Below are 19,644 nucleotides of genomic sequence, written 5' to 3'. Positions count from 1 at the left end.
TTTATGCTCAATTAATGATAGTTGGCAGCCTTTATTCCCATTTATAGCTCTTGCTCTGCCCTCAGCCACCCAGAATCTGTGTGGCCTTTGCTTACTAGGAGGCCCCCACTCTAGGGACTAGAGCCTACAGCAGCTCACATTTCCATCAAGAACTTCAATGCTGAAACATGTTTGTTCCTGGAAAGAGGGGCTCTTCGAAGCATGCAAACCCACAAATGCAGCATTCTCCTTCCTGGATCCCAGGAGACTTCGTTTACCATTTCAGTTGTCTTGGTCCTTATTTTAAAACTCACTAACAGGTTTCCATTAAGCTAAATTGAAACTAAATACCTCACCAGCTTGCAGTTTCCATTTTTAAAAGGGTAAAAGCTCTTAGTCCCAAAGGAAAAGTAATTCACCAGCAAATCTTTCTCTGGCTACACTGACTGCATTTCAAATCTCTGAGCCTAGTGCAGTGTCTAAAGCACACAGAAGGCACTAAATAAGTGTAGTTGAAAGAAATCTCAAAAATTTGAAACACTAGAGATGAAGGGTAGTAGACATTATCATATGCTATTGTGGGAGTGCCAACTGATGCAAACTTTTTATAGGGTTATTTGGCAATACCTCACAAAATTTAAAATGCAGATACCCCTCAACTCCACTTTTTAAAATTTTTCCTATAGCAGTATTCATACACATGCATAAGATGTATAAAATTTCTCACTGCAGCATTATTTGCCATGTTTTTAAAAATGGAAAACACCTAGATATTCATTGGCAGGGGCCTAGTTAGATAAATTATGGTATAGCCATTCAATAAGATACTATCATAGTTTTAAAAGAATGACATAAACATTTATGTACTGTTATGGAAAGCTCTCCAAGGTACGTTGTTAAATAAAAAAGCAAGCTACAGGAATAGATGACACATCTGCTTACTTTAAGGCTATGTATGTATGTGTATTTGCATATACATACAGAATTTCTAGAAGAATATATAGAATCTGTTGATAGCAGTTTGGTTTAGGGAATGTGACTGGGGCATTATAGGGGAAGGGACCAGTAATGTTCACCGTATACTCATTCTCATGTTTTTAATATTTTTAATTTGAATGTGCATTACTTTTATAATTTAACATGCTAAGAATTTTTATTTATGTATTTATTTTTTTAAAGATTGTACTTATTTGATAAAGAGACAGCAAGAGAGGGAATACAAGCAGGGGGAGTGGGAGAGGGAGAAGCAGGCTTCCCGCTGAGTGGGGAGCTCTATACAGGGCTCAATCCCAGGACCCTGGGATCATGACCTGAGATGAAGGCAGATGCTTAATGACTGAGCCACCCAGGCACCCCCTAACTAAGAATTTTTAAAATCAACAAAGTACAATTAAATATGTTTTTCTTTCCTATTAATGCAGTGTTAGTTAGCACAGTGTTCTGAATGCAGGAAAAAGGGATATGAGACCAGGCTGGTGCCTACCTGGAAGCCCAGGAGGGCAGAAGCCAACTCCAGGGGACCCTTGCCAGATAAGGCTACAGTAGGCAAGGAGGGTAGGATTTAAAAGCAGAAGCTTTAGGGCAAGCCTTGGATGGATTCCTAACTTGGCCATGAACTATATGTGAAATCTTGAGCGAAGTATTTAGTCTCTAATCCTCATTTTCTCATCTACAAGGTAGAGAAAAATATTAGTGCCCTCCTCAGAGTTGCTCTGAGGATAAAACAAAACAATGCCTGAAGAGCACCTAATTGAGAGCTCAGCACTTGGTAAGCCAAGTAACGGTGGCAGTGTAGGCTTTGTGGTGTCATGATGTCATTATTCTATCATGATCTGCTATGCATGGCAACTGAGTCCCACTCTGAGGGCATTTATTGTACAATTGAAAAATGTGTTGTCCAGGCCCCAAGAAGTCCTTATCAGAAAGGAGCCTATAAACCTAAGGGTTTTGTAGATGGATGACAATAAAAACATCTTCTGTTTCTATAACATCTTTCAGTTTACTAAACATTTTTGAGTAAATCATTTCATTTGACCCTTATACTAATCTTTTGTGGTTGGTTGTTGAATTTTGACCTTTTTTTCCCCCTGAATCTATTGAGATGTCGTTATATGAGATTTCTCCTTTGTCCTATCAATGTGAAGAAATACTTTTATTTTTTAATGTTGAGCTAACTTTTCATTGTTGGGTTAAACCCCACTTGATCTATTCTTTTTATGTTTGCTGAAACAGATTTGCTAATTTTGTTGCATTTATGTTCATAAGGGATACTGGCCTGTCATTTTCTTTTCTTGTAATAACTTTGATTTTGATATCAGAATTATGCTGGCATTATCAAATGAGTTGGTATTTATTCCTTTCTCTATTTTCTGTAAGACTTTGTGTAAGACTGGTGTTATTTATTCCTTTTTAAAAAAGAATTATTTATTTTAGAGAGAGGAGAGAGAGAGAGAGTGGGGGAGGGGCAGAGGGAGAAGGAGAGAATCTCAAGCACACTACCCATTGAGTGCAGAACCGGACATGGGGCTCAATCTCATGACCCTGAGATCATGACCTGAGCTGAAATCAAGAGTTGGACACTTAACCAACTGAGCCATCCAGGCACCCCTAATGTTATTTATTCCTTATGTATTTGAGACAATTCATCAGTGAAACCAGCTGGGCCTGGAGTTTCTTTGTGGGAAGGTTTTAAGTTATGAACTCAACTTTTTAAAAATAGGTACGGAGTTTTCATATTTTCCATTTCTTCTTGTGTCAATTAAGGTAAACTGCATTTTTCAAGAAATTTGTCTATTCTGGGGCACCTGGGTGGCTCAGTCAGTTAAGCCTCAGACTCTTGATTTCGGGTCAGGTCATGATCTCAGGGTCGTGAGATCAAGCCTATGTCCAGCTCCAAGCTCAGTGAGAGTCTGCTTGAGATTCTCTCTCTTTCCCTCTGCCCCTCCTCCTGCTCTCTCTCTCTCAAATAAATAAATAAATAAATAAATCTTCAAAAAATTTGTCCATTCCATCTAAATTGTTGAATTTATTGCCATAAAATTGTGGTAATATTTCTTTATTATACTTTGTAATGTCTGTATGATCAGTAGTGATTTCTCATGTTCCATTCCTGATATTGCTGTTGTGATTTCTTTTTATCTTGATGAGCCCTGTTAGGTTTGGTCAATTGTATTAATCTTTTCAAAGAATGAATTTCTGGCTTGTTAATTTTCTCTATTGTTTTTCTCATTGTTTCTATGAAACATTGATTTTAAATCTTTCCTTTTTTTCTAAAATAGGCATTTAAAGCTATATGTTTCCATTATGCACAACTTTAGTTGCACCTGAAAATTTGTGATGTTGTATTTTCATACCACTCAGTTAAAAATGTTTACTAATTTCCTTTGTGCTCTTTCTTTCCTTTCTTTGTTTCTTTTTTATTGAAATAGAGTTGACACACAATGTTACATTAGTTTGAGGTGTTCAACATAGTGATTTGACAAATTTATACGTATGCCAAGCTCGCTACAAGTGTAGCTACCATCTGCCCTTGCTCCTTTTGACTACCTTTATTTAGAAGTGTGTTCCTTAATTTCTAAATATTTGGGCATTTTAAAGATGTTGTTATTTATTTTTAATTTAATTCTGTTTTGTTCAAACTATTCCTAGTATGCTGAGATTCTTTCTCTCATGGATGGATGTTGAATTTGAATTGAATTAAAATCTGTAAGATTTTAATCTTTTGCTATGTCTTGGGACTTACTTTATGTCCCAGCATATGGTCTATTTTTATGAACACTCTGCAGTTCTTGGGTGTAGTGCTCTATAAATGTTAATTAGGTCAAGTTGGTTAACAAATCTTCTATAACTTTTTTTTAAGATTTTATTTATTTATTTGACAGAGAGAGAGAGACAGCCAGAGAGAGAGGGAACACAGCAGGGGGAGTGGGAGAGGAAGAAGCAGGCTCCTAGGGAAGGAGCCCGATGTGGGGCTCGATCCCAGGACTCTGGGATCACACCCTGAGCCGAAGGCAGACGCTTAATGACTGAGCCATCCAGGTGTCCCAACAAATCTTCTATATCTTTCAATTACTGAGAGACAAGTATTAAAATCAACTACCTTTGTGTATTTTTCTATTTCTCCCTTTAGCTCTGTCAGTTTTTGATTCATATATCCTGAACTTCTGTTAATAGGTACATACATGTTTGTGACTTTATGTCTCCTCTTGAATTGATCCTTTATCAGTATGAAATGTCCCTACTTTTCTTTGAGAATATTCCTTGCCTTGAAGCCTACTTAGTTCTGATAACACAACATTCTTGGGCTTAACATTCTCAGGGTATATTTTTTCTACTCTTTTATTTTCAACCTATCTATGTCTTTATGTTTAAACTGTATCTCTTATAGGTAGCATTTAGTTGGGTCTTGCTTTTTTCTCCCTAGCTTGAGAAACTCTACCTTTTAATTGAAAGCAATGGTATGGTTGTCTTCATTATGTTGCTCTTCGTTCTCTATTTTTTTCCATCTGCTTTTCAAAAAAATTTTTTTACTTAAATTCAATTTAGTTAACATATAGTGTTTTATTAGTTTCAGGGGTAGAATTCAGTGATTCACCAGTTGCATATAGCATCCAGTGCTCATTACATCAAGTGCCCTCCTTAATGCCATCACCCAACTACCCCACCCCACCCTTCCCTCCAGCAATCCTCAGTTTGTTTCCTATAGTTAAAGAGTCTCTTAGGATTTGCCTCCCTCTGTCTGCTCATTTTGTTCTTCTGTTCATCTTCTTCCTTCTTTTGTTAACCGAGTTTTTTTAGTATTTCATTTTATTATCTCTATTGGCTTTTTAGCTTTGCCTTTTTGTATTACTTTTTAGTGGTTACTCTAAGGTTTACAATATGCATCCTGAACTTATAGTCCACTAAGAATAAATAACATACCACTTCATATTTCACAGTATAATAACCTGATTAACATCTTAATTCCATTTACCACCACCACCTCATCTTTTGCCCTATTATTGTCATATATTTTATTTCTATATACATTATAAGTCCCATCTTATAATGGTATTATTTTTCCTTTAAACAGTCATATGTCTTCTAAGAAAATGAATAGAAGGGAAAAAAGATAGTACTTTATCTTTAGCCACAAATTTATCATTTCAAGTACTTTTTGGTCCTTCCCATAGATAGAGCTTCTATCAGGTATCATTTTTCCTTTAGCCTACAGAACTTCATTTAGTACTTCTTGAGGTCAAGGTCTGCTAATGACAAATTCTCTCAGAGTTAGTTTATCTGAAGATGTATTTATTTCACCTTTCTTATTTGAGGGATATTTTTGCTAGATGTAGAATTCTGTGTTGACAGTAATTTTCTTTCAGTGCTTTAAATATGTCATTACATTGTCTTCTGACCTTCATTGTTTACAATGAGAAGTCAGCCATAATCATATCATTACTACCCTGTATGCAATGTGTCATTTTGTTCTGGCTACTTTCTAGATTTTATTTTTATCTTTGGCTTTCAGTATTTTGTCTATAAGGGACCTAAGGGTAGTTTTCTTTATATTTATCCTGCTTGGGACTCACTGAACTTCTGATTTTCCATCAAATTTAGAAAATTTTGGCCACTGTTTCTTCAAATATTTCCCCCCTCCTCTATTTCCTTCTGGGATTCCAATAACATACATGACATACATATATGACATGTTCCCAAGAGGTCATTAAGGCTCATATTTTTTAATCTTATTTCTCTCTGATCTTCAGATTAGATCATTTCAATGGACTCATCTTCACATTCAGCTGTGAGGCCTGTCCAATTATTTTTCCATTCTGATATTTATTTTTCTATTGTTTCCATTTTTCTGCTTAGACTCCCCATCCATTAAGTCAGTATTTTCTGTAAGTCCATAAATATATTTATAAAAGCTGCTTTGAAGTCATTGTCTGCTATTTCTTTCTTTTTTTTTTTTTAAAGATTTTATTTATTTATTTGACACAGAGAGAGACAGCCAGGGAGAGAGGGAACACAAGCAGGGGGAGTGGGAAAGGAAGAAGCAGGCTCCCAGTGGAGCACGGAGCCCGATGCGGGGCTCGATGCGGGGCTTGATGCGGGGCTTGATCCCAGGACCCTGGGATCACGCCCTGAGCCAAAGGCAGACGCTTAATGACTGAGCCATCCAGGCGCCCCTTGTCTGCTATTTTTAACATCTGGGTTATCTCACTGGTATCAGCACACTCTCCTTTGGGATCTACCTCTCTGAGTCACGGTCAAGAAATTGTCCCCAGCCAGAGAGCAAGGATAAACATGTGACTCATGTGGATGCTTTCCTTCCCTTGGGAATCACTGTCTTGAGGTAATGTGGCATATATTGTGTCCAGAATTTTATCTGTTTACAGTGGGAGGGCAAGTCCAGTATGGACTGTTCCATCATGGCCAGAATATAAATCCCCTACACCAAGGTCTATACTGTGCTGCATTTTAAAATTCATTGCAGAGGCACCTGGGTGGCTCAGTCAGTTAAGCGTCCGCCTTTGGCTCAGGTCATGATCTCAGACACTTGGGGTCAAGTCCTATATTCAGCTCCCTGCTCAGCGGGGAGCCTGCTTCTCCCTCTGCCTGCTGCTCTGGCTACTTGTGATCTCTCTCTCCCTGCCAAATAAATAAATAAAATCTTAAAAAAAAAACAAAAAATAAATAAATAAAAGTAAAATCCATTGCAGAGGGGCGCCTGGGTGGCTCAGTCAGTTAAGTGTCTGCCTGCCTTCAGCTCAGGTCATGATCCCGGGGTCCTGGGATTGAGTCCCACATCGTGCTCCTTGCTCAGCGAGGAGCCTGCTTCTCCCTCCCCCTCTGCTACTGCTCCCCCTGCTTGTGCTCTCTCTCTCTCTTTGTCAAATAAATACATAAAGTATTAAAAATAAAATAAAATTCATTGCAGAAACAGGCTGTTTAAAACACACACACACACACACACACACACACACACACACAGGAACAACAACCCTTAAGTAAAAGCTACTGTAAAGGACAGAACCATTTGTAACGTAAATATCAGCCCTGAATGGAGGCACTGGGTTGGAAGAAATCTGAGGCCCTTCCCGCACAATGTATGAGAAAGAGATTTTTCAGAAACGATGTAGAAGTTACTTTGGAGTAAAGCAGGTTCTACCTTACACTCCTTGCAAGAGAAACTGCCCTGCTCACAGTTTTGGCTGCTTAGAAAGCCACGGAATCTTGTCCTTCCCTGATACAGTCTAGCATGAACTTATTAAAGAGTTTGAACTGGAACTCCTGAGAGACCTGGTGACTGGATGGAGATAGTATGGAGATGTTTGTGAGTTAGAGAGAGGCCAAAGCGGCACGATGATCTGGAAACATACTAAAGTTATAAGGGAGCAGAAACCATGGAAAAGTTGGCTGATTGGGAAATGAAAATAGGGAATGAAACATAGTTGCTAAGAGAAGAGAGGCCATGAGAGACACAGAGAAAGTAATGAGTACTTACACGTGTTTCAGAACCAATAGTTTTCCAATTCTGATTCTAGGCTACTTATGTATTTATAATACCCATCCACAAACCCCCACATACACCCTTTCCACCTTCACCCACCCTCACTTTACTTGAGGCAACTTGAGTGAGCCTATGTTCTTTGCAATTTAAAGAGCTTGACTAAAATCCGTGTGACTCAGAGTTTGCCAGGCCCATAAAGACTAGATGTAGGAAAGCCTTGGGCATTCCAGGCAGAGGAACAAAATCATTAACAAAGATACAGAGACTTGGAACCATGTGTCTGTCTAGGGACCAGCAGATTTTTCTTTTTGTTTTGAGAGAGAGAGAGTGAGCATGCAAGCACGCGAGCACGGGGACACACATACACAAGTGCTTGGGGCGGGAGAGGGCAAAGGAAAAGGGCAAGAGAGAATCTTAAGCAGGCTCCATACCCAGCAGCAGGCCTACCACAGGGGACTGGATCTCACAGCCCTGAGATCCTGACCTGAGCTGAAATCAAGATTCGGAAGCTGGGGCGCCTGGGTGGCACAGCAGTTAAGCGTCTGCCTTCGGCTCAGGGCGTGATCCCAGCGTTGTGGGATCGAGCCCCCACATCAGGCTCCTCCACTATGAGCCTGCTTCTTCCTCTCCCACTCTCCCTGCTTGTGTTCCCTCTCTCGCTGGCTGTCTCTATCTCTGTCAAATAAATAAATAAAATCTTAAAAAAAAAAAAAAGATTCGGAAGCTTAACAAACTGAGCCACCTGGGATCAGATTTTTTTTATCCATTTATATTCTAATTTGTCCCAAAGCAAGATTTGAGGCTAAACATATGACACATGGGAAAAATAAGTAAATAAGAAAATGGATAAAATAAAAGGTAAAAATAAAAGTAGGGGAAAAAGCTTAGCATCAGGAGTAGGGTCCCTACATAATTAACAGAATAAAGCTGCTTTGACTAAGACAAAGGCACAAGCAGCTTCTGCTGCAGGCCCAGAAAGAAAAGTTAGCGTTCAGAGTATTGCAGTACATACCTTCCCATCATGAATTTATTTACTCATCAACTGATTCATTCAGTCATTATTCACTCATTCAGTATTTATTAAGCATTTACTATGTACCAGATCCTAGGATGACAGCTAAAGAAGAACCAAAGGTGAGTTGGTCCCACCTCCAAGAATTCTCAAATCTACGAGGTGAGAAAAATAGAGGACATAAACCCACCATACAAACCAGAATCCCGTGACTCCATGAGTAGGACAAAGTATTCTGAGACACAAAACAGTGAAAAAGTTTGATCAACAGCTGTGTCCTTTGCCTGCTTCTTCCATACAACTCTGTCTAAGCGATAGGGAAGACCAAACACTCCATACAAATCCCTAACTGGCAGAAAACAATTCCATGTCACTTGCTCACAGCTGGAGACAGAGAAGCAAAATTACTCTTCAGCATCAGCTTGCAGGCTGCAAAGCCCAGGGATAAGCACAAGAGCCCTCTGCCATTGTTATTCGAGTACCTGGCATGTTCTGAGTACTAACAATGTGCTAGGCTACACAGTAAACAGGGGAGGAGACGAAGTTCTGGCTGCAAATGCTCACAGCTGTTTTGTAATCTGATAATTGTGCATGACAAACCTCAGACCGTAACTCTGAAAATAGCATGACTATAATCATAACAAAATGGAACTGCCATTGGCAAAATTTGTTTTCTAGTTATCACTTCCAGAAGGAATTCCATAACACTGCTAGGGGAAGAGAAGAGAAAATTCTCTCAACTTCCTGCCACTAAACCTCTAAATTATCATCATCTGCATTCATCCTTTCCTCCTTTCTTTTCTCCTGTTAACAGTGTTCTGTCTCCTGTCCACAAATGATCCACTCTCACCTCCTCAGAAACTTGACTCTAGTCAATATTTTATGTCTCCTGATCTCCAACTTCTTCTCGATGTCAGGGTCCTTCCCCTCAGCATTTAACATATTCAAGTTTTGCTTTCATCCCTAAAAAAAAAAAAAATCCTTGTCTACACAGTCTTTATTGTCTTCTTAGCTCAATTCGGTCTGGCTTTTACCTTGAAAATTATTCACCAGTGACTTCCTAATTATTATATCTAATAGCTATGTCTAGTTCTTATCTTCGTTGACCCATTAGCAGCATGTGACACAGCTGACCACATACTCTGTAAACACTGTAAACTCACTATAAACACACTCCTCTTTAGGACATTATTCTTCTTTGTTGTCTTCTATGTATGTGCTTGTATGTCTTCTATTTTGTGTTGTCTTCTAACTTCTCTGGTCATTTCTTCTTATCCTACATTTTGAACTCTTCTTCTTTTGTCCAAACCTTAAATCACAGTGTTCCTCCTAGAAGTCTTCCCTCCCTCCCCCAGAATCAGTGTTAGGATATCCTGCTACATGCTTTCATAACACCCTATGCTACTTCCTAGTCACACTCTATCATTCACTCAATAATCATTTATTGAGAGCTTCTGGTGTGATGGCCACTGTGTTAGGAACTTGAGAACAGATGTGAGCAAAAACAGCCACAGGTCCTATTCTCAAGGAGCTCACAGTCCAATGGAAGAGACATAGAATAATCAAATAATCACACAAACAAGTGAATAAATACATACATTAAGGAAGGAAGGATCACGAAAGGATCAAGATATATTTCTACATAATAGAGGAAACAACCCTATCTTCATTAACAGGGCAGCAGCACTGGGGCAGGTTGTGGGGATTGATGATTGGGCTGAAATCTTAGGAGTACTTGTGTGAGGGAGGGTTTGAAGAGTGTTCCAGATAGAAGTACATAGAACTAAAGTACAGCAATAATAGGGGAAGAGTGATAAAAGTTAAGGCTTAGAGCTCCAAGTAGGCCTCAGCCCTTATAGGCCCCAGAAGGGTTATCTAAAAAATTTGTCCCTCTCCTAAAAGCAATGGGAAGTACGGAAAGGTTCTGAGTGGAAATGATACAATCAAATTGACAGTTTGAAAAAATCACTTGATGCAGTTGTGGAGAATGAATTAGAAGGGGCGTGAGTGGATGAGGGGAATACTAGTTACAAGGCTTTTACAGCACTCTGGGTGAGAGTTGATGTAGGCTGGGCTAAGGAGGTGGCAGGGAATATGAAAAAAGAGGTTTGATTTGAGAGCTATTTCAGAGCTAACGGGGCAAAGGATCATATCTAGGGCTTGAAGAAGGTAAGAGGTATAAGGATGACACTGAGGAGAAGGGTCATAAGAGCATGGATATCTTACTTTGAACATACAGAAACACTTTGACTGGCCTTAGATTCCGCTCACCTCCTCTTGTCCTTTCCTCTATGGATCCCAGGACCAGTCACCAGACCAAAAATCTCTGAATCACCTAAGACTCTTTTTTGGCCTTGCATGCATTCTTGCCGATTCCCCCCTACACTAGTCACCTCTCATCAAGATCATCAGTTCTAAAAGTATTGGCTGTGAGGGGCCTCTGGAGAGACCATAAAATGATCCAAAAATGCAAGTCTTTTCTTTGGCTCTCACAGGCAAATGATGCAAAATTCCAGACTGATTTTTTTTTATGGTAACTAACTGAGTTATAAAGAAGTACTAAAATTTGTTAGTCATAAACTAAAATTAGCTTTTAACTGGAGTTCACAGAAGACTCTAATTCAGTTCTCTACTAAGAAGTCTGGCTGCCAGGCAATGTTTGGCAACGTTGCAACCTCCTGCACATATACACATGCAGCCAGTTGGAATTCTCAACATTTTCAGGAAGGACACTTCGTTATTGGGGCGTTACCAGTGATGTTTTGAGCTGGTCATGGTTTATGGTGCCTGACATTCATGCACTTTAATTACAAATTATGATTCATGAAGCTCTATCATGACCAATTTAATATACCATGGGTTATTTGATTAACCCTATGGAGTAGAGGGATACACCTCTCTGACCTTATTTCCTGTCACTTTCCACCTTCCCTTCCTTGCTGATCCAGAACATGTAGAGCAAGTTTCCATCTTAGGAACTTTATACTTGCTAAGCCCTCTGTCTGGAGGCTAACTTGTTCATTTCCTTCAGGTCTTCCCAAATGCCACCTTTGTGAGGTCTTCTCTGATGACTATATTTAAATCATAATCTTCTGGTTCCCTGAAATTCCTACTCCACTTCCCTGCTTTATTTTAATCCTTGACACCTATCACCATCTGATCAACCATATATTTTACTTGTTTATTTATTGATAATTTACCTCCAACTAAAAGATAAACTCCATGAGAACAGGAATTTGGGGGTTTTTTGTTTGTTGCTGTATCACCAATACCTAGAACAGTACCTGGCATATAGTAGGTGATCAGTGAATAATTGTGGAATGAGAATGACTATATCAAGAATTGTCGCCCTCTTAAATCTCTAATGCCCAGCTCTTTTTTTTTTTTTTAAGATTTTATTTATTTATTCGACAGAGATAGAGACAGCCAGCGAGAGAGGGAACACAAGTAGGGGGAGTGGGAGAGGAAGAAGCAGGCTCATAGCAGAGGAGCCTGATGTGGGGCTCGATCCCAGAACGCTGGGATCACGCCCTGAGCCGAAGGCAGACGCTTAACCGCTGTGCCACCCAGGCGCCCCTAATGCCCAGCTCTTAAACCATGGGTACATGTGATTCAAATTTGAATTATTCATAGACCTACTGCCAAAGCAGATATAAACATGAACCCAGAAAAACATGCTTCTACAGTGACATTTTCTTGTTATTACTCCCCACTGGTCTCTTCACCCCAGGTTACCCCTTCCTATCCTTCAAATGCACTCAGATCAAAACTTCTAAAGAACAGCTCCAGGCATTCAGAACTCATATTCAATTCATTTTCAGAATTTAATATATTCCAGACATTGTGCTAAGTTTAGGGACTCAAAAGAGATAGACATGATCCTTGCTATCACTGAGTTTATAGTCTCGGGGGGCTATCACCCTATCCTGCCTCCAGAAAGGGGACTTAATCCCTTATAGAATATGACAGCCAAGCTGAAACCTGATGCATGACCAGGAAATGAAGAGATTTGAGGGAGAGTGGAATGGAACAGGTGGCAGCAGACAGAAATGATTATACCAAGCAGGTAGAGAAAACAGCAGTTCCAAAGGCCTAGAGGAGAAGAGTGTGTGGATGTCACTTTCCAGGAACTGAGGGCAGTTCAGTGTGCTGGGACTGTGGAATTTTCACAGAACAATGGTGGCATTTGAAGTAGGGTTGATAGCAAGGCTAGACTGTGCTAGGTCTTGCAGGCCATACAAAACAAGTCAGACTTTTGGAACTTTATCCTGAGAGCAAGAGAGAGCCATTGAAAGGTCCGATCAGTGGAGTGACATGAACAATGGAGTTAAACTCTTCTCTGTCCCCCAACAAGCTCAATCCTGACCTTCCCTCTCCACTGCAGGCATCCAAGTCATTGATACCTCCTCCCTCAACCTTTTCTGCTGCTCCAACCTACATGTCTCTCTTCCTGCCAGCCCCAGGGATCCCATCCTCTTTAATCTTTGTATGCCTGTGTTCTGTCTCCCCCACTGGGCTGAGTTCCCAGAGGAAAGGCACAACTTCTCAAACCTGTCTAGACTGTCCCATGCCCAGATCACCATTGACCCAGACTGCCGTTCACTGAGACAAGAGACTGAGGAACAAAACCTAGCACAACCCATCCTTTTCTCACACCCCACACACCAATATTTACACAACATAAAAACAGCCCTTCCCTCCAGGGGGCAGTGCTGATATGCACTGGACCAGTTGATCCAGGTTTCTCTGCTTCCTGTCTGCTGTCACCTCTTCATGCTCTCAGTAAAACTAGCCTCGAATGTCTCCCCTCATAGGCTGGAGAAACTGATCCCAAGCTTGTTCAAACTATAAGTTCTAGAAAAGACAAATATAATCTTCAGTGACTGAAAGCAGTGATTACCTGGGGGTGGGGGGTTGGGGAGAACTGACTGGGATGAGGCACAAGGAAACTCTGTGGGTAGAGGAAGTGTCCCATACCTCAATTGTGGTGGTAGTTCACAACTGTATAAATTTTTCAAAACTCGTCAACATGTACAATTAAAATGTTCATTTCAGACACCAGTAATGCTGAATTTAAAACAAACTTCATGTAAATTAAAGTCAGTAGGCCTAAGCACAATACATGAGCTTCAAAACACAGCCCAACCCCAACATAAAACTAGGGCATGGCCATACAGGAATAGTAGCCTTCTCATGGTTGCAGAGATCTAAGAAAGATGAGTCCACCTGCTATGGAAGGCCAGGTGAAAGAAGCAAAGTAGCAAAGGCTAATATGGAGAAGGCCAGACCAAAGTGTGTAAAGTCACAAACATCACGGACACAGGTTTGCTCTCCAAACCTCAAAATACCTAGATCTCAGTGAGGGAAATTCAGAATAAATAAATAGAAGTCCTGCTTCACAGAGCCAGAAACTGCCTATTAGTACCAAAGTGATAACTCATAAAGGGTTTAGAAAAAAATGATTTCTTAAAGGACTGAGTGGCAACCACAGAGGGATCCTTGGGAAGCTGGGCCTTATCTCACCTTCCAGAGTGATGCTGGGGAGGAAAATAGAACTCTGTACTTGGTGGGTGAAAGGGCTAACTCTTGGGTTTCCTGTGAGAAGGAATGACATATGGCCAGGTGGCAACAAGGACTCAAAGTTCACATTCCTGAATAAGTCACAGGAGTGGCCCAGAGGCTCTCAGCAGTGGGACGTATGAGGCTCCAGAAATAGTCAGGGGCTAGTGTTTGGTGTGTGAAAGTGTGTGAGGTGTGGGGGGGCAAGAATGGGAAAAAGGTGTCTCTCCTCTTCCTCTTTACCTGACCTCTCTCTCTTGACAAGTAGCCCAGAACAGAAAATCTAAGCCAAACTCCTGTAAATAATCTGTTCTGGGTCTGCTGTACAATTCTCTTGCACTCCTTCTGTGGGCTCTCAAAGGCCTGTGTCCCCACCTAGCCCAGCACTGGGCATATGGCGAAGGGCTGGAAAAAGAATTTCTTTGGGACCAGAATGTGAGGGCAATGAGGGATGCATTAGTGGGAGTGGGTGGGGGATGAGAATAGGTGGTCAGGAGGGTCTGTATGAGTGGAGAGAGGGAATGGAAAGGGGAGGGGAGGACAAGTGGAAGGGAAGTAGGAAATAGTGGGTCAGGGGCAGTGTGGGAGAGGAAGCTAGGATTAGAGGGAGAAAGGAGAGGGTTAGAGGTCACTGGGAACACAGGCCAGGGGTCACAGGGAGAGAGAAGGTTAAGGGTCAACAGGGAAAGGAAGCTGAAGGATCAGTAGGAGTATGATCGGTGGTCATTGGTGGCGAAGGTCAGAGGTCATTGGGAGAGAGCAGTCGGGGTGTGTGTTACCTGCCTACGAGGCGGCTGTTTCTGGGGCATCTTGGACGAAGCAGGAAACACCTCAACACTTGGAACGCCTTCAAGATGGTCTCTTGCTTAAGGACAAGGAGTTTGTCCCCTCGATCACGCACAGGAAATCTGGATTCTTTTTCACTTCAATTCCCAGTCACAGGGGTTCTTTGGGGACATCCGTCGTTGTGGGTCCCCGCGCCCTTGCAGTATAGAATCGGCTCCTCCCTGACGCGGTTGCCCAGCAACCAACCGTTAGCCAAGGCGCAGGCGCCGCTGACGTCCCCTCCCGGCTTGAGGGAGAGGCGGGGCTGGGCGCGCGGGGAACCTCCGGCTCCACTAAGACCCGCCCCCTCAGGAATAATAAGACCCGCGGCAGCGCGCTTGAGAACCCCTGCATGTAGGAGGGGCTGGAGCACCCAGGCACTGCCTCCTCATGAATAATGCAGATCCAGGCGGTGTCCCGGACCCGGAAGTGGAGTTGCCGAGTCACCGCAGTGGCTGAGCTGCTGACAGGAGGCGGCGGCGGAGGAGAAGGCGAGGCAAGACCTGCGGCTCTGCCCGGCCACAGCCGCGGTAGCACTAAGGCAAGCCCACGGAGCCACGCCGACCTCAGCGAGACAGCGAACCTTCCGCCCCGCGCCCACCGCTCCATCTGCCCGGACGCTTGCCCGCCCGACTAGTCCCGGGCGGCCTAGTCTGCACCACCCACCCGACTCCTGGGGCCGCCGCCCCGCGCGGTCCCGTCGGCGTCCCTGGCCGCGCCCGGCACCCGGCCCGCTCGCCCGCCGGCACCATGATGGAGGAGATCGACCGGTTCCAGGTGCCCACCGCGCACTCGGAGATGCAGCCGCTGGTGAGGGGGCGGGCGGCGGGCAAGCCAGAACCGGGAGGGGGCGCTGCCCGAGGGGGAGGGAGAGAATCAGGCCTTGGTGGCTGCGGAGGGAGCGCCTTGGGATGGGGCAAAGGGAGACTTGAAATCGCATTGCCGAGGGAGGGGGACTTGCAGGACAAGAAAACCGTGGGAGAATACGCGGGGTGACAGCAAAGAGGCCTGTAAAGGCTTAGGGCACCATCAGCAGAGACAGGCCAAGGGAGCTACGGGGAGGGCCGTCGGATGGAACGTTTGGGGCACAATGGTGCACACCGCTAGTTGGAGGCCCTTAGCTGGGAAAGGAAGGGAATTGTCATGGGGCACCGACATCGGCAGGCCCAGGGGGCTGGGATGAGAGGTGAGGAGCCGTTTAGCCCTAGAGGCCTGTGATGCCTTCTGTGGGCCAGGAGCAATTAGGCTAAAAGGGACTGGGAATAGGCTGGCAGAGGAGGAGGGGGGGTGCTAGCCCTCCAGTTCGTTGGTTACGGATGGGAACGCGGGGCCGGGGCCAAGGACCGGTGGCGGCAGGGGGGTCGGTGTGGGACCCCTGAATTCCGTTCTTCTCCTGAGGAGAGCGCGGGCAGTCTCAGGCGGCGGCGGGGGGCGGGGGGGGTTGCTAAAGCCGAAGTCGCGGAGGAGAGAGAGCAGCGGGGAGGTGGAGAAAGAGGGGCGAAGATGAGAGAGCTCCGGAACCGACGGGAGAGGGGGCGGGGTCGGGCTGGAGCCGCCTGTGCCCACCCTTTCGGAAGAGCCCCCAGCATCCTCGGCCTACGTGCACTGAGTACTGGGCGCCCATCCTGCTGCCTGTCCGCGGTCCCGGAACCTGGGAGGAATGATGTCATCGTCGCCGGCGCGGAGGGGATGGAAAGGGGAGGGCGAGGGCGGGAGACCGAGGCCAGCCCTAGGGGAGACCGTGCCGGATGCCCACCGCTCAGGGGGGGTACCTGACGGGCTTGTACGCCCGGCGGTGGGCAGCGGGGCGAGAGGCACCGTGGAGGCCTAACCAGCTGATACAGGAAGAGGGGGAAGGGAGGGAATGCCCTGTTCTGTTCACTTTTCCATCTCCCCTCCTCCTTGGAGCCCGAAGGGGAGCTGGAAGGAGACAGGGCAGGCCAAGAACGTAAAGGTGTGGATGCCCTATTCTCTGCGCTCTGCTGGAACCGAGCAGAGCTCTCCAAGCTTGAAGATCTGGGGCTCCCTAAGGCTCCTCCTTCTATGTTAGGCAGAGAGGTGAGGAGTAGGTTCCACTCTTGGGCCCTTGGGCCCCTGGATAAAGATGTGCTTTGTAGCTTCCTGAGCAAGTAACCTACCCATTACAGCAGACCAGACAGACCCTGGCAGAGACCCATGACCCACTCTAAGCCACACCTTTTGGGGGATCGTAGAGAGAATCATTAGGAGCCACCTGAGGAGATAAGTGGCCTTTTCCCCTTTTTATGACTACTTAGTTCTAGAAGCCCAAACAATGAAGCGTTACAGATAAAGTGGGGCGAGAGATGCTGATGGACATTTTTCGTAGCCTGATGCCGTCATTGGAATATTTGAGGGCCCAAAAATCCTGATGAGAAGTCTGTTCCATGAACTTGAAGAACTTTAGCCTGGCTTAAGAGAACATTCCTTTCTGGATTATCTTTCCAGCCTGGCTTGTCAAACTAGATTGCCCTTCCAGTGCTAAGCATCTAATCGAGAATCAAAAGGGAGGGTGGATGAAGTAGGAGGAGGAGGTCCAAGTAAGTTAGGAGAAGAAAGCAATGAGTTGGTTCTTGCCTCCCATCTGGGGTTCTTAAGAAGGTAGGCAATAGTTCCCCAAGGAAAGGAGGGAAGGTATGGGGTCACAAGGCCTTCTTAGTTGTCCTTGGTGCCTTTGTTATTGCCTGAAGTTCTCAATGATAGTTTGAGTGACTAGTGACCCCAGAAGACTCCTGAGATGCTTCTGGTCTGTGTGACTCTGGAATAGAAATGCTCATGCAAGAAAGCACTTATCAGAAAAGGCTGCCTTCAGACCCTTTTCTTGAAGGCTAAAGGAGCCCTTCGTGCAAGAGGATACTTTTTTGAGGTTGATGAGAGCCTTTTGGAAGTGTCAGTACAGTCATCCCTCCATTTGGGGGCATAGATATTGCCCTGTAGACCTCTGGCTCTTGAAGTCTATTCCCAGGTTGAAGTTTAGAGGATCCCCAGAACTCCTTAAATGCTCTGTGTATTATTGAGACCAGCAGACTTTTGTGTGAAGTTTCCAAAAGAGCCTTTTGTTTCAGGGCATAAGGAATCAAAATGGTATACCACAGAAAAGAAGGGCAAAGTGACTCTTTAGAGGTATTTGGGTGGACCATAAAAACTAGGGTCCCAGTCTTGGACTCAACTGTGACCTATTTCATTTTTTGCCATTATTTATTGAGACCTCTAGGAAGTCTCTCCTCTTCTCTGGACTCAGTTTTCTCATTTATGAAATGAAGACAAATTATCTCTTTAAAATTTAAACAATAGCTCCTCATTCTGTCTTCCAAGGATTATCATAGGGAGCTGGTGTCACTGTTTTAGCTAATTCATTCATCAAATATTTAAGTTGTATCTGCTCTGTTCCAGATATTACACGAGGTATTGGGGACACAGTAGTTAGTAACACAGATGCAGTTTGGCAGCACTTAATTGTTCATGCTTGCTTACTCCTTCGGTGTGAGCCCCTCTGAAGGCAAAGTGGGGGCTGTCTCCTTTAGCTCTAATGGAAACAAAGCAATGCCAGTATCAGCATCTGGACCGAGCTGCACTGATGGAGGCCTATCACAGGGACTCCATCATTAAATAACCCTCCCTAGCCCATAGTGGTGGAAAGAATTGAGAAGGCATTCTTTACTTGAAAAGCTCTTCTAGGGAAGATTTTTATTTTTTTCTTATTTACTTGAATGAGAACCTCAAGCTTGAAAAGGAGGCCTAAGGGAGTGGCAGGAGCTGGGAGAGAAGGCACAGCCGGCAGATCTGGGTGTTTCCAAGGTGCTAATTTAAGCATTAGTTCTCAGCTAGTGGGAGGAAGAGGAAGAGATCCCTGCCCTGTTGTTGCTGCTGCTGTTGCCACAGCTGCATGGAGCCTCCTGTCTGGGATGGGACTTTGCCTGAAAGGAGTGGCTTCCCTTCTTTGCCCATCACAATTATTTAATTGGCCTGGCTGCATCTCAGCAGCTGAACCAGGCCTGGGCCTATCACTGAGAGCTCCCCAGGGTCTCTTCCTGTCTCCTTATGAAAGTAATGAGAACTCCTCTTGGAAACATGGTCCCCATGCTCCACTCTGCTGTGTTCATCTCCTAGACAATCCTGAGTGTTTCTGAGCACTCAGATTTTCCCAAAGAAACTGCCAGGGATAGGCATACCTTATACTCAGTTCTGTGTCCAAGCCACACATGCACCTCACTGATCTAGGGAAGCTCCCAGATGTCCAAGTCTCTCTGTTGAACTGTTGGATTAAATTTGTGCTGTTGTTTGTGTGAGTAGCAGGGATAGGCTCTCTGGCCCTATATGTCTTTTGGGCTGATGGGTGCAGCCTCACAGTCTTATGTCTTCTCTCTGGCAGCAATTGGAGAGGAAGAGATTTGTTGAAAAAACAAAACAAGAAACAAACAAACAAAAAAAACAAATGGAGCTTTTAAGGACTTAATTATGTCAGGCAAAAATCTTACCTCCTGTGCTCTCTCAGAGACCTAAGAGACCAGGAAAAAAAAAAAAAGCGTATCGCACCAGATGGGGTCTCTGTACGCCTTTAAGAAATGCTAGTCTGTCCTCCTTGAAGCCCATATTATCCCTTAACTCATTTGTTTAGTTCACGAGCATATGCTCATTTCCAGGTACTTTAAGGATAGAGACAAGTGAGATTTCTCTAATAGGTAGCCAGGAAAAGGATGGGCTCAGACAGCTGCAGGAAGCTTTTAGATAGATGTCAGGAAAGAGTGGAAATCAA

At 43.9% G+C, this 19,644-nt stretch overlaps 2 protein-coding genes across 9 annotated transcripts in view; one reads left to right on the top strand and one right to left on the bottom strand.

Annotated features, from left to right (window-relative positions):
* DNAI1 (dynein axonemal intermediate chain 1) overlaps positions 1-19,644 on the bottom strand; it is a 139,626-nt gene that overhangs the window by 42,846 nt on the left and 77,136 nt on the right. For 2 of the 3 annotated variants that reach the window (XM_034664041.1, XM_034664039.1), the window contains exon 1: positions 14,825-15,047. The exons of the other annotated variant lie outside the window; for it this stretch is intronic. In XM_034664041.1, the coding sequence (XP_034519932.1) occupies positions 14,825-14,854 (30 nt within the window). In that variant the 5' untranslated portion in view covers positions 14,855-15,047. Of the gene's footprint in view, positions 1-14,824; positions 15,048-19,644 lie in introns of those variants that run through there. 3 annotated transcript variants of the gene reach the window in all.
* FAM219A (family with sequence similarity 219 member A) overlaps positions 15,197-19,644 on the top strand; it is a 52,829-nt gene continuing 48,381 nt past the window's right edge. For 2 of the 6 annotated variants that reach the window (XM_034664043.1, XM_034664042.1), the window contains exon 1: positions 15,201-15,647. In XM_034664043.1, the coding sequence (XP_034519934.1) occupies positions 15,621-15,647 (27 nt within the window). In that variant the 5' untranslated portion in view covers positions 15,201-15,620. Of the gene's footprint in view, positions 15,681-19,644 lie in introns of all 6 variants that reach the window. The other 4 variants (XM_011237791.3, XM_011237789.3, XM_002929714.4 and 1 more) reach the window with 4 other exon arrangements.

The sequence above is a fragment of the Ailuropoda melanoleuca genome, chromosome 7, assembly GCF_002007445.2.
Source record: "Ailuropoda melanoleuca isolate Jingjing chromosome 7, ASM200744v2, whole genome shotgun sequence".
Classification (NCBI taxonomy): Eukaryota; Metazoa; Chordata; class Mammalia; order Carnivora; family Ursidae; genus Ailuropoda; species Ailuropoda melanoleuca.
The sequence above is the reverse complement of the archived record's forward strand: the minus strand, read 5'-3'. Positions and strand labels throughout refer to the sequence as shown.